Genomic DNA, 12,673 nt, shown 5'->3' on the forward strand with positions numbered 1-12,673 from the left:
AGTGTTATGCTGACTGATGCTCTCACAGGTAAATCATCTGCCTGCTCCTATTCAAGCATGCACTGCTGTTGCATACACCAGAGGTATCTTGAGAACCCTTAGATGGACACCAACGAGTCTGAACATAAATACTAGCCACATGGCTCATGGTATGAGAGAAAGTTAGACTGCATGTGCAGTAAGAAAAAGCTCTGACTGTGTTAGAATAAACTTAAATCCATCCTAACTTCAGCCGTTATCTTCTTGTTGGCACTTTGCTTCCTCATTCTTTCCCCCTCCACTGTTGGTCATTATCATATAGATTGTCACATCTAAAATTAGTGCTTTGAGAAAAGGGCCAGATCTTTGCACCCTGTTCTGGAAAGACCTTAGCATATAATAAAGTGCTATAAAAGTACTTAATGTTATTTTTATTTTTTAAAATGTACAACGTGTGAGATATAAGAAAAACAGACCACCCTTCCTCAAGCTCCTCCAACAGCTCCCTTAAACTCTTCCTTTGTAGCTCATGACAGTGCAGGTCATACATATGGGGGGTTTAAAACTAGGGGCTCTACCCTATTAAACTCACTGCCTTTAATTTTGTGCAGGCTATGTGATAAATATTTTTAAGAACTCAATAATATCACAGAGACCAAATGGCGTGTGCTTCCCTTTATGAGTATCAGTGATCACTGAAGACATTTCTTCCTCTTGGTATGGCTGTGATACCAACTATCCAAGTGGCCTAATTAACCTCTCTTCTAGCATGTGTTCCATTTGGATACCATGCAAATGAAGTGCAGGACAGCTGAGCACCTGTTGATGTATCCCACTTTCATGTTAGTGATTCCCACTAGTGAGAAATCTCTTTTAGTAAGTCAGATTGTTGAAAATCAACTTTGCTGAGAGATGAGGATAAAATAAAAGGTAGAATTGTTACAAGAAAACTTCACTTTACACAGAGTTTTTGAGTTATACTATTTCACTTTATAATAAAACTTGTCTCTGTGTGTTACCTGTTCCTTAATTGCGTTCTTCTACCTTTTTCTCTCCATGCCACCCCAAGCTAGACTGCTCTAGTCTGTCTGTGCCTTGCAAAGGAAACTGCCTCACTTCCTGTGACCGAATCCTTGAAATCAGATGGTGTTGTGGAGAAGCAGGAAAGGTTCTGCCTTCCTTCGTCCCTTTGTTTCTTTCTTCTTCTGGGATTAATCTGACAAACATTTCTACTGTATACTCTAATTATAAAACTTTTTCTTCTGGTTGCTTGCATCATTTCCAGTCTCCTGAAGGCAGGTTGGTTAAACTAAATAAAAAACTATGAGAAATGTTAAATACATGATCATCTTCCTAGATTTACAGCAAATAAGAAGTCGAAACAATGACAGTACCATGTCACTCATAATCTGAAGAAGTATGCCCCTCACACACAGATTTTTTTTTTTGCATTCAATATATTACAGGTTTTATTCTGTGAAGTCTGTCAAGCACTTTGAAAGAAGAGTGGATTGTCTAAGGTGCAGGTCATGTGCATGAAAGCAGACTAATTATGCTAACCTTTAAAGAGTATATTTATGATAAAACTTTTCAATGTAAAAGTATGATAAGATGAATCATGTTAATTTCAGTAGGGACTGTAGCTCTATCAAAAATAGGATAGTTTTATGTACTATTCTACAAACCAAATGCCAGTTCCAAAACTTTTGCAGTTTGCATAAGGAAATCTAGGTTCAGAGCAAAAGAAACTGTTGTCACCCATGTAAGCACTGTGAAAAAGGATGGCTGCCCTGCTGATATCGATTTCACTTGATTTTTGGTATTTGCATACTGTAACTTTTTTTTGAGAGTTGAACCTTATGATCATCAGCCAGTCCAACAAAGGAGATAAGCATGTGTTCAGCTTTGACCTAAGTGGGAACAGTGATCTGCTTGTTTTACAGACTGCTAAATGGTGTTCTGAATTGTTTGCTGAATTCAGAGGCTGCGCTCGTTCCTCTTGTGGCTTTACCTTTAAACTTCACTAGGAAGAAGATCAGATACTCTGTCAAAGTCTTTCTTTGTTTTTAAAAAGAGTAATTAAAGTTTTCCACCTTTCTCTCATGCTATTTCAGAGCCTGGCTTATGAAGCAAGGCTGGCGATTGAGGTCAGGTGCTACAATCTTTTGCTGCTGTTTAGTGTGCATTTTCTTAAAAATATGGATTTCCCTTTTTGCTCCTTTTCCCTGTAGATATTGCATTTTTGTATGGTCGAGGCCCTTTTCTTTCTGACTCGCCTTTTTTTTCCTTACATGTGAAATGTTTTGAATCAGATATAGAACAGTCTGTTTCCTACCAGAGGAAATGAAAATTAAAATGGTCTTTCATGCTGAGGTTGAGGTAGTGTTCCTGTTCTACATTTTTACCTCAGCCTGGAGTAAAACCTGTGGATTCAGATTTTTTCCAGTATTCTACTGCTCTGTCAAGTAGAGCTAAAAATTAATAATTATGTCTACTTGAGACTGTGTGTAGTCAGCTGTCACCATATTAAAAAGTTTACAATTTGGCTGCTTATTTTCATTGGATCCCTGTTATGTAGCATTAGAGAGCAGATGTTCCTGGTGTAATCCGATAGTAAATTTTACTCTGTTTTCTAATTTCTAGTCAAGGAGAGATGATCTGATGAGACCAAGGCCTCTGTCAGACCTCCACCCTACTCTACCTCAGTCTGATCCCTTGACCTGAAAGAAAGAACAAACAGTTCTGCAGTAAAATTGTTTCGTTGTGTGCTGTACCTTAGTTGTGTTTAGATTAATACAGAGCACCAATAAGATCACTTTGCATAGTCTTTTTTGTCCTTGCTAAACTTTGTTTATGGTTGAAAAATAATTTTATAGCAGGTTTAAGCACACATTTTTAAAGAGAAAATGGGAATAGAGGCTTGTTCGCAGTTACAAATTATGGTACACTGAAAATCTTTGTAATGAGAATTGAGACGTAGAGGGTAATAAATGAGGAAGTGGATCTCTGAAGGAAAAGGTACCAGTACCAAACTTGGTTGCAGCATAGAGTAATTTAAGAATTTGTCATTACAAAATGTTTTTGCATATATCAGTAGACAGGCAATTGGGATTAGAGACTGATTTATCCCTGGGATACAATTAATTGATGGTTGTTGCTTCTATTTTATGCTGTTATTTGTTTGCTGACTGCCCCAGGTTGTGGTAGATATCGAAAAAATGTTCTCTGCATAAGCATTTTTAATTCTATAAACCTCTAAACATTTTGTGCAGTCTATTGGTTAAACATCAACACAGGCACATGGACCAGATAGCATTGTATTTCTCAGGCTAAGAGCAAGGAAGTCGAGGGACTTGTTCATATTAATCTATCCTCTTTTGTAACTGCTTTAATTGGTCATTATTTTAATTATTCTACAGAAGTTGTAATTTGTGTGTTTAATTTGTATTTTTAAAGAACTTGTGAGTAAATGTGTTGTGAATAGATGTTAGTTTCACTGTCCATATCAATATTTTCGTGATAAATTATGACAGTAACCCTACTTTCTTCCCGTGAAGTTAGATGCTATACTAAATACTCAGTGAAGAATAAGAGCTTATTATAGGAAGTTTTGTTATGTCTGTGTATAACTGTCTCCTTAACTTTCCTCTGATTTTACAGGGCACAATGACTACATGTGTCCTGCTACTAACCAGTGCACCATCGACAAGAACAGAAGAAAGAGTTGCCAGGCTTGCCGACTAAGAAAGTGCTATGAAGTGGGAATGATGAAAGGCGGTATGTACACAGCAACCAACAAATCCTCAGCATTGGTGTCTACCTTCCTGTTTTGTAACTTCATTTGACAGCTGATATGGTTCCTCAAAGAGGAAGCAACTAATTCCTTTGAGCTGAAGCATATTAAATCAAAGAGCGATTAAATAAATAATTAAAAAAAAGTCCCAAATGCCAGGTTATTACTCTTGCCCAAATTTACATCAAAAATAACAGGAACATTGCCTTCAGTGGAATTAGGATTCTTCTGTTAATATTTTTAATTCATTATGTTTTAGTCTCTCATGGTATACTCCAGATCATGATGAATGAAACTTAACCTTTCATTTAATGACCATAGCATTTTGCAGTTCAGTGTGAAAAGCACTGGTAGTCTCAGATGAGTCCATATTCATCAAAATAACCTTCTGAATATATAATACTTGTTCTGTGAATTCTGGAAAGGAAAGTCAACTCCTCTATTCCAGTACTGTACACATATTTTATATGCGAATTAATTCCACCTACCAATATTAAAGCATCACTCATTTTATAATAACTGAGATAAATGCCACTTTCTTAGACATACTGATGTAATAATGATACAGAGAAGAAGAACCAGACACTGAATGTTTAGGCTGAAATGAAATACCACTAAATTACTTTATTTACATACACAGCATTTCACTTTTGGAGGCAAAATCAGAAATACAGTACAATACTGAACAACTGCTATGGTGTGTTCTTAGATGGAAGAGTATTTTTGTAACATAGTTTTGGATTGATCATGATACCCATCTTTCTCCTCTATGTTACAGTACCTTATGTTTGGCAGAAGCAGACAGAAGTTAGCTATTTTTAATCCTTTTGAAAAAGCCAAGCTCCTAATAATTAAGAATATTTAAGAACAGGAAGTCAAGTTTCATATTTGCTCTAAAGCAGAAGAAAACCTTGTAGCCTACTAAAAATTTCAGATTGCTTTTATTAATGAAGATTAATCCCTAGCTTTATTGAACCCTATTTCTATAGGAAAATTTAGCAAACTAGTAAGTGCTCAGAAGAGAAAAGATTAGAACCCAAGTCTTATGTGTGAAAGGAGCTAATTGTTAAATTACAGATTGGTTGTCCCTTTCTCTGGCACACCTAATGCTTATTCCACAAAAATCTGGGGCAAGAGGGAGGAGTAGCTCATCATGTTTATCCTCCCCACAACAAAGGATTGTTTATTAGTCCAGTCTGTGGTCGAGGTAGGCCAAGTCTGTGAATCTTGGGAGAAAGAGTAAAGGGGAAAGAGTAAAGGAAAACTAGTCAGTTGTTGCTGCACTTTGACATTGAATCTTCATTTTTCTCAACTCAAGGATTAGGCAAGAGCTGAGGCTCTGTTGTGTTAATCTCTGTTTTGGGATGCAAGCTGGAGGAAGGTGTCAAATCTCTTTTTAATTCTAACACTTAGGACAGTAGCTGATTTTTTTTCAAAATATATAGTTTATGTATCCAGAGTTTTTTTTGTTTCTGACTTAACACCCTGGTGTATACGGCTAGAGCTCTTTAAAGTAAAATGTATATAATTAGTATCACTGCTATGGTCCAAAGAAGTTAAAGTTTCAGATAAGGCAAACTAAAATCAGACAATCCCATACATAAATTTGGCATGCAGCTTTAGCTTTGACCCTTGTACATATGGCATATCATAGTTAAGATATATCATGTTTTATATTGATATTACATCTTTCATTTGGCACATTTCCATCCGTTTATAGTCATATGTATTTAATTAATGATCCACTGTACCATTTTGATGGTTTTCATATCTCTTCTCTAAGATACATATAGTAATAGTTTTTTCACTGTTCCATACACAGTTGTTTCAGTCACATAAAAATGACACAGAATTCTCAACTAGCATTCTGTAGAGTAAAGAAGTCCAGAAAAAGACTGCAATTTTGTCCAAATTTTCCTTCTAATATAGAGGTTCTGGAGTTTTTATTTCATACAGTGGCTCTCACTTGAGTAAAATCCTATGGATTTCATCCTTTCCTTTTACAATGCTGTAAGATTTCTATAGTCATTACTGCAGCCAGCAGTTTGAAAATAGTTGTGTTAGGGTTTGTTTAGTGTTTTTTTTTTTTTTTTTTTTTTTTTTTTTAACTAAGCTCTCAATTTACAAACAAGGAGACCAGGTGGATAAATTCTGTCTGCTCCTATAGGATCACTAATAATGCACTAACATCCATCATTGGTTCATAGGCAAGAGTGTAAGAATATTTATTTTATGAAGTCCGGGAAAAATTTCTCAAGATCCCTCAGTTGCAGGTTATAAATCTGGCATGCTGGCAGATGAAGTATTCAGGAAAGGTGAAGTTAATGTAGGATGAAGTAAAATATTCAAGGTTCTGCTGGAGTCATCACTGATCCTGTATTGTCCATGTAACTGGGAGAAAGAAATCCTTTTCTTTAGGTAGTACTTGATGATTGTAACTTTTCTCTCAGATGAAGACAAAGGTTAAGTGAATGTTCTTGGCATGCCATCTGGTTAACTTTCAAAGTGTTAACTTTTAAATGTTTTAAAATATTTTTGGTGGTTTTTATTTTGTTTTCTCTGAGGAGATCTCTTAGGCTTTTCTCTTTTAATAGGTCTCGTATAGTAACACTTTTCAACATACTTAATTCATGTAGTGCTGTGGTTAACACAAGGTCTACATTTTTCTCTAATCATTCATAGTTCTCTTGATTGAATCTTTTAATTTAAATACTCTCCTCTGTTCATATTGAAGGATGTGCCTTATTTAAATGCATTAATTCTATCATACATTTGAAAAATATTCAGTTGTGTCATATCTCACTTCTATATCTATCTCCACAGTTTGCTTATTATGATATACCTTTTAGATGTAGTGGAAAAAAGCTGTAATATTTCTTTTCTTTAAATGTAATCTCAGTTTTCCTTCTGAACTGAATTAGCTGAGGTTTTTAAATAAATTATCAAAGCAGCTAACTTGTGACTTTTATCTATCATTTACCTTCTGAGCAGTAGCTGATATTAATTATTGAGCTTCAGTAATTATGGGGGAAGATAGATAAAGTTGTGATTAAATGTCTGGTTAATTTTAAACATAGGTTATAAGCTGAGGTTTTTGTCATAGAAGGTCACTTAATGCAGCATAAAGTAGTTCATATATATTATTATTAATAGAGTAGACACAACTGAAATATATTTTTGGGGCTTCACTCAGAAAAAATGCTGGCTTCAAGTGGCTCTTGAGCTGTGCTGTGGGAACACTTATTTATGAGTTTCTGTGGAAATTTTATCATTTTTTTAATGCTGCTGTTCTTTCATCTTTTGAAAACTTCTTTCAGTACTGAAGAGTTATTTTCTTTCTCTCATGCTTGCAAGTGTTTCCTTCTGCATCTGTTACTGTGCTGCTTCGAGAGACAATTAGACTGCCAGAACCTCCGCTCACGCAGTCGGCATCTGAGGCGGAATTTGTAACAGTTATATTTAGTCCAAATGCTTCACTCTCTCTTTCTGAATAAGCCCCAAAGACCTTAAAATTATATGTTATTGTTTAGGCCATGCACCCCTGTTTGTATGTGGGGATAAAGAGGTCACACGGAATAAGCTCCTTGTCATCTCCCTCTTTTTTTGGTTGGGTAGCAGGCAACAGTAGCCTTGTTTTTGTCTGTGATTCACTGATGCTTTCCTGAAGATTGTATCTGTTCTGGTTTGGAGAAGTATATTCCAACTTAATATTTCATGCATTGGGGTGGTCCCAGCTTCCAAATGAGACCACCAAATGGATTCACCAATTCCAAATGGATTTGGGAACTTCCAAATTTTTACAGCAGATTCAACCATGCATATGGTCCATGTGATCTCTGTTCCAGTACAGATCCAGTTTTCAATTTTTTCATAACAATGAAATGTTATGTTAATGAAATGTTAATGGCTTTCTGATGACTTGGCTTCGAAGGACCTCATTCTTTGAAATCAAAAGTACCTTGTTTTTATTGTTATTTATTAATTAAGTATCTTTATAGTGTGCTGAATGAATGGGGATTTCTAGTTATATAGCATGCTATGTTCTTCCCCTCCTGTCACATGTGACAAGGCAGATTTAACATCAAGTGTTCTGTGGGATCAGAGCAACCGAGTGCTTGTGGAATCAGTGGCTATCAAAAAAATTTGCCATAACATTAAATGCTAAATCCTTAATGAAAAGTCAGTTATCTTCCTGGTAGTCAATTTTTAGTCACCCTGGGACCTACATAATTCTGTCAGTTGTCAAATGCTGATGCCTTCCCAACCTCAAGTCATACGAAATATATCAATGAAGGTTTTGAGTGCTCATGTGCTAGATCCACATGGTGATAATGTATAAGAGCAGGGGTATTTACTGTCTTTGAACAGCCTGAAATTTGATATTGTAGAGAGCATATTTTGAGTGTTGTTTCTTGTGACAATGAAATTACAGTATTACAGTGCATTTGAAACCTATATCCTTCGGTGTTGCCCTCACAAAGTATCTGAGATCCCTTCAGAGGTTACTGCAATACTGCCAGGGAATAAAAGTCTGTGTTTGCCATAACAGCGTGCTTAACCACATGCCAGGTGCCTGTAGAAATGTTCATTAACTAGATATCGGAGTCTAGAGACAGGAGGCTTTCAGTTTTTCCCTTAAATTCTCTTGAAATAATTACTCATCTGTAATCACATGGGAGTTCAGCCTGGTTCAATGTGACAATGTCGCTGAAGTTTCAGGCAAAGTTTTACAGGGAAAAAGAAAAAAACATTTGGCAAATTTGTCATCCTCTCAGAGAAGAACCTTGCTGATTTTTGTCTTTAAATGGAGGCAGCTATGCTTCCTTGATGAATGCTATATTTGTCCATGGTAAAAGGCTAGAGAGTTATTAAAATCATTCTCAAAAGCAGAGGTAAATTGATGTCTGATGCAACCACTGGAAGGGCTCCAGACTTTCTAGTTTTTGATGTAATTACTTTTTAATGAAATATGATATTAAAATAGAAATTAGTGAATGAAGGAAAATTGATTAATAATGTGAAACTATTTTGGTTTGTCTGAGGAGAACTTTTATGATATTTATTAGACATACTGTTCTGTACTCAGCCAAATAACTGTGTAGGTGGAGCCTGATAAATGTATGAGGAAATGTACATTTTTAAGATGTAATTGATGGGCTGAAAACATGTACTCATGCAGCATTTGAAGCCAAGTGGTATGAGTTTATAACAGCCACCTGGAAAAGGAGATCGAATTGAAACCACGCCTTTTAGTGATATGTTTCTTTTTCCCCTTTGTACACAGGCAAAGTGGATTGTTGCCATTGAATTGTCCCAAAATATAATATTGCACCATTCTGCCCACAGTATAAGAAGGAGAGACCATTGCTGTGAACATTTTTGCCAAAAATACTTTATCTTCCTATCCCACTCCACAGAACCATCTGCATTTGAAGGAACGCTAGAGGGTCTCTTGTCAGACCACCTGCTCAAAGCAGGTTCAACACTGAATTTAGACAAGGTTGTTCAAGACCTGTTAGAGTCAGGTGGAAAAGGGATAACGTGGCTTATGCTTATTTATACGCTATATTTACATATAAGAATTTTTAATACTGCAGAATTTTTTATGTTTTACCCTTGAACACTTGTTTGAGATTGTAAAGCTAATGATATCTGTATATTTGTTTACATTTGCTTTTTGGCCTTTATGTACTTAAAAATTCCTATTTAGGCATTAATTTAGTTGTGATATTACTTGGGAATGGATACAGCAGTGAGATAGTCCCCATTTAAATTGCTGATTAATTTTAAATGAAGTCTAGGATCTTTGTTGTGGCTCCACTTTTGTCTGCCACTTGTTCATACTACAGGTACCTCAGGGTGTCACTGTGCATTCGCTGGTTTTGAGCAAACCTATGCAGGTCACATGAGATGGTGTCGTCTCATTGCTGAGCTTGAGAAATTCCTAGAGTACTAGAGCTTCTTGTTCTTCACTTGGTCAGGCATTTGCCTGATAGTTCTAGCACTATCAGTCCTGATATATCAGGCCAAATAGCTTCAATACCCTAATTTATCCAATTTCTAAAATGTAGCAGTTACAATTTCTTGCTGTCATTGAGAATTATACCAATGGACTCATACTCCTAAAACTACTTGGCTTTCCCAGCTCATGGTTGGTGTATGATTCCTGTAAAGGCTTTATTGTAACCCCTGAAAGATGTATGGCTTCACTGTAAATATTGCCTAGAAATGGGGCTGTTGCCATAACTTAGGATGATTTGTGCAGGAGCGTCAGCACTGAAAGGGATTCAGTTAAATGATGGATTAATTGAACTTCTCTTGCTTCTCTTCTACATGCCCTCTGATGCTCTTTAAAATGTGTGCTATGAATGCCGAAGACTGAATGCCAAAATACATATTAGGATGAATCATGTCTTGCACCTTCATCAGTAATTACTAGATCATTGGTTCTCAAACTGTGAGTTATGAATAGTCATTAGAGACCACAAATTATGTTTTCCTGCTTGTTAACAACATTTTTTTTGTCACCAGGTCTTTAAAAACTTTACATGGAAGGCCAGTTTTACGATCTGTGTTGCAGCTGATAGGAATACTGGGACACTGTGAAATGTAACGTTGCTTGATCACTGAGCAAACTGGTGGCAGAACCAGGAGTTGAAGCAGAATATCTGAATGCAAGCCCTGGGCCCTGCATCCCCTCAGTGTGGCTTCTCTCTCCCTCTCTCTCTTTTAGTAAAAGGTAGTCCTGATTATAGAGGACAGAAAAAGCTGCAGTTTGGAAAAGGATGAGATTTTTTTTTAAAAAAACACCCACATAAACAAACATACAGCATTCATCAACCACTCAGGAGCAGAAAAAATTGCTAAATCCAGGTGCACAGACCAAACTCAAATCTGTTATTTATTTCTACTAGTGAGTGTCTAGATAGCCTTGTCAGAAACGAAGCTATTAAGCACTGTCACTTGAGGCAGGCCTGTTCAAGATTAAACATTAAATTCTGATTAATTTTTTTAGAAGATTTCAGACAATGTATCTCATTTAAAGTAATTATCAACCCACCTGGGTTTTCAGCACAATTTACATTTCTGTTTGATTTTTCTAAGAGAGAAATGGATATGAAATAAAAGGACTGATTGTCTGAATCGTATTCAAAAGAAGTAATTTATTAAGCCTATAAAACTTGAACCTGGAAAGTGGTGTTACTTTCCTGTGACCAAATAATATATTTATGTAGAGAGAACCAAGCAGAAAAGCTCTGAAAATCCCAAAGAACTCAAAAATACCTTGGAAGGACCATCATGTCGAGATACATTACAATATTAGGACCTACACTGTAGATTCTAATAGTTATATTCCTGACCTCTACTTATGTACAGCAGCTACAGTGACCTTAGGTTTTATAGGAAGCTGTAAGATTTTTATTTCCAATGAAGCATTTAAAAACTATTGAATTCAGTGGAGCTGTGCTTAATGAGGTCTATCTGCAAAACAGAATTACTGTAAGAGGTCGTTAGGAGACAGCCACCTTTCTTGCATCCACCCTTTAGATGCTAAAGCCAGTTGTGCCTAGGTGACACTGAGGCTTGTGCCCATAAGGGAACTTTTGACTTGTTCACACTATTTTCCTTTTGCAGTCACTTAGTTTTGCCAATGGCAGCGATGATGACAAAGTGCCAGAGCTCTTCTCCAGAAGTTTAGTAAATCCCTCCTGTATTAGGACATTTGAAAGAGGCTTTTGGATTTATAGCATCTTGAGCTCTCACTTCAGAGTCAGAAGGGTTCCTCTGCTCCCTGTATAAAGGGTTTCTGGCATAGAGAAATCTGGTTTCTTCTTTTGTGACCACTGGTGTAAAGGATTCATGTGGCTTCTCTGCCATGGTCTGTTCTTCTCTGCATGCTCCTTTAATATTCTGATCATCAACTGGGCTATAGACTTTCTGGCTTTCTGAAGGATGCCTTCTTATTTATAATCTCTTCTACTTGCCACGTATGTTTAGTCTTTTATTCTCCAGAAGGCTTTGTTTTACAGAACACCAGATATTCCATCTCTCTGCCAATTTTCAACATAATTCTGACGAGGTAGATCAGTCTCGAAGAGTAACAAAATTGTTTAGAAGAGAAGGTGTTTCCAAGCATTTTTTAAATACTCCTTTGACAAACTGACAAAATTATAGACTTTTAATACTGCAAGGCTGTGCATGTATATAGAAATGTCAGATGTCTCTTATCATCTGGAGTCTGCTAATGAGGAGCAGAACTGTGGACAAAGAGCCTCAGGTTCAAAGGTTGCTCCAGACTGGGAGGTTAGCTGGTAAATCATTTACTGATTACTGTTTCCAAAACCAATTGTTGATCTGTCCTCTTGTTGTCATCTTAGGAAAAAAACCCCAAAGACATTCCTTTGCATTCCTGCCATGATTTTTTTTCCCCCTTCAGAGTGTGGCCACAAGCTGGCGATTGCTACAGGGAGTTTCAGCATGGTTCCCACGCCATCCTCACACTCACTATCCCCACTCTGACATCCCCACTCTGGCTTTTTTCCTCCAATTTATTTGTGAGCCAAACGTCTTAATTTTGTAATCCTGTTTAACCTAGCTGTTGCAGTATTCTCCTGTGCATAAGGCTGTCCTTTCCCATGACATTTCAACCAGCCCTGTTCTGAACCTGTTCCTCCTAGGAGTCACAGCAGCTGTGTTGCTGAAATGGAAAGTAAGCAGTAAAAGGAAAAGTCTGCATTATCAGGAAGCCACAAACAGGAAGGAAAATCTTCAAAGCTAAAAACTCATTTCTGAGCAAACAGCTTTTAAGTAGGAGCTTCTTCCCTGGGTTAAAAGTTACTTATTTTGCAAAATCCAACGAGACATGAGAAAATGCTGATACAAATGATAAGCTATTGCTTA

At 36.6% G+C, this 12,673-nt stretch overlaps 1 protein-coding gene across 1 annotated transcript in view; it reads left to right on the forward strand.

Moving 5' to 3' along the window:
• The window catches only part of ESR1 (estrogen receptor 1), a 124,841-nt gene that overhangs the window by 40,269 nt on the left and 71,899 nt on the right, over positions 1–12,673 (forward strand). The window contains 1 exon segment of the mRNA XM_064447056.1: positions 3,640–3,756. Within this exon segment, the coding sequence (XP_064303126.1) occupies positions 3,640–3,756 (117 nt within the window).

The sequence above is a fragment of the Phalacrocorax carbo genome, chromosome 3 (genome assembly GCF_963921805.1).
Source record: "Phalacrocorax carbo chromosome 3, bPhaCar2.1, whole genome shotgun sequence".
NCBI lineage: Eukaryota > Metazoa > Chordata > Aves > Suliformes > Phalacrocoracidae > Phalacrocorax > Phalacrocorax carbo.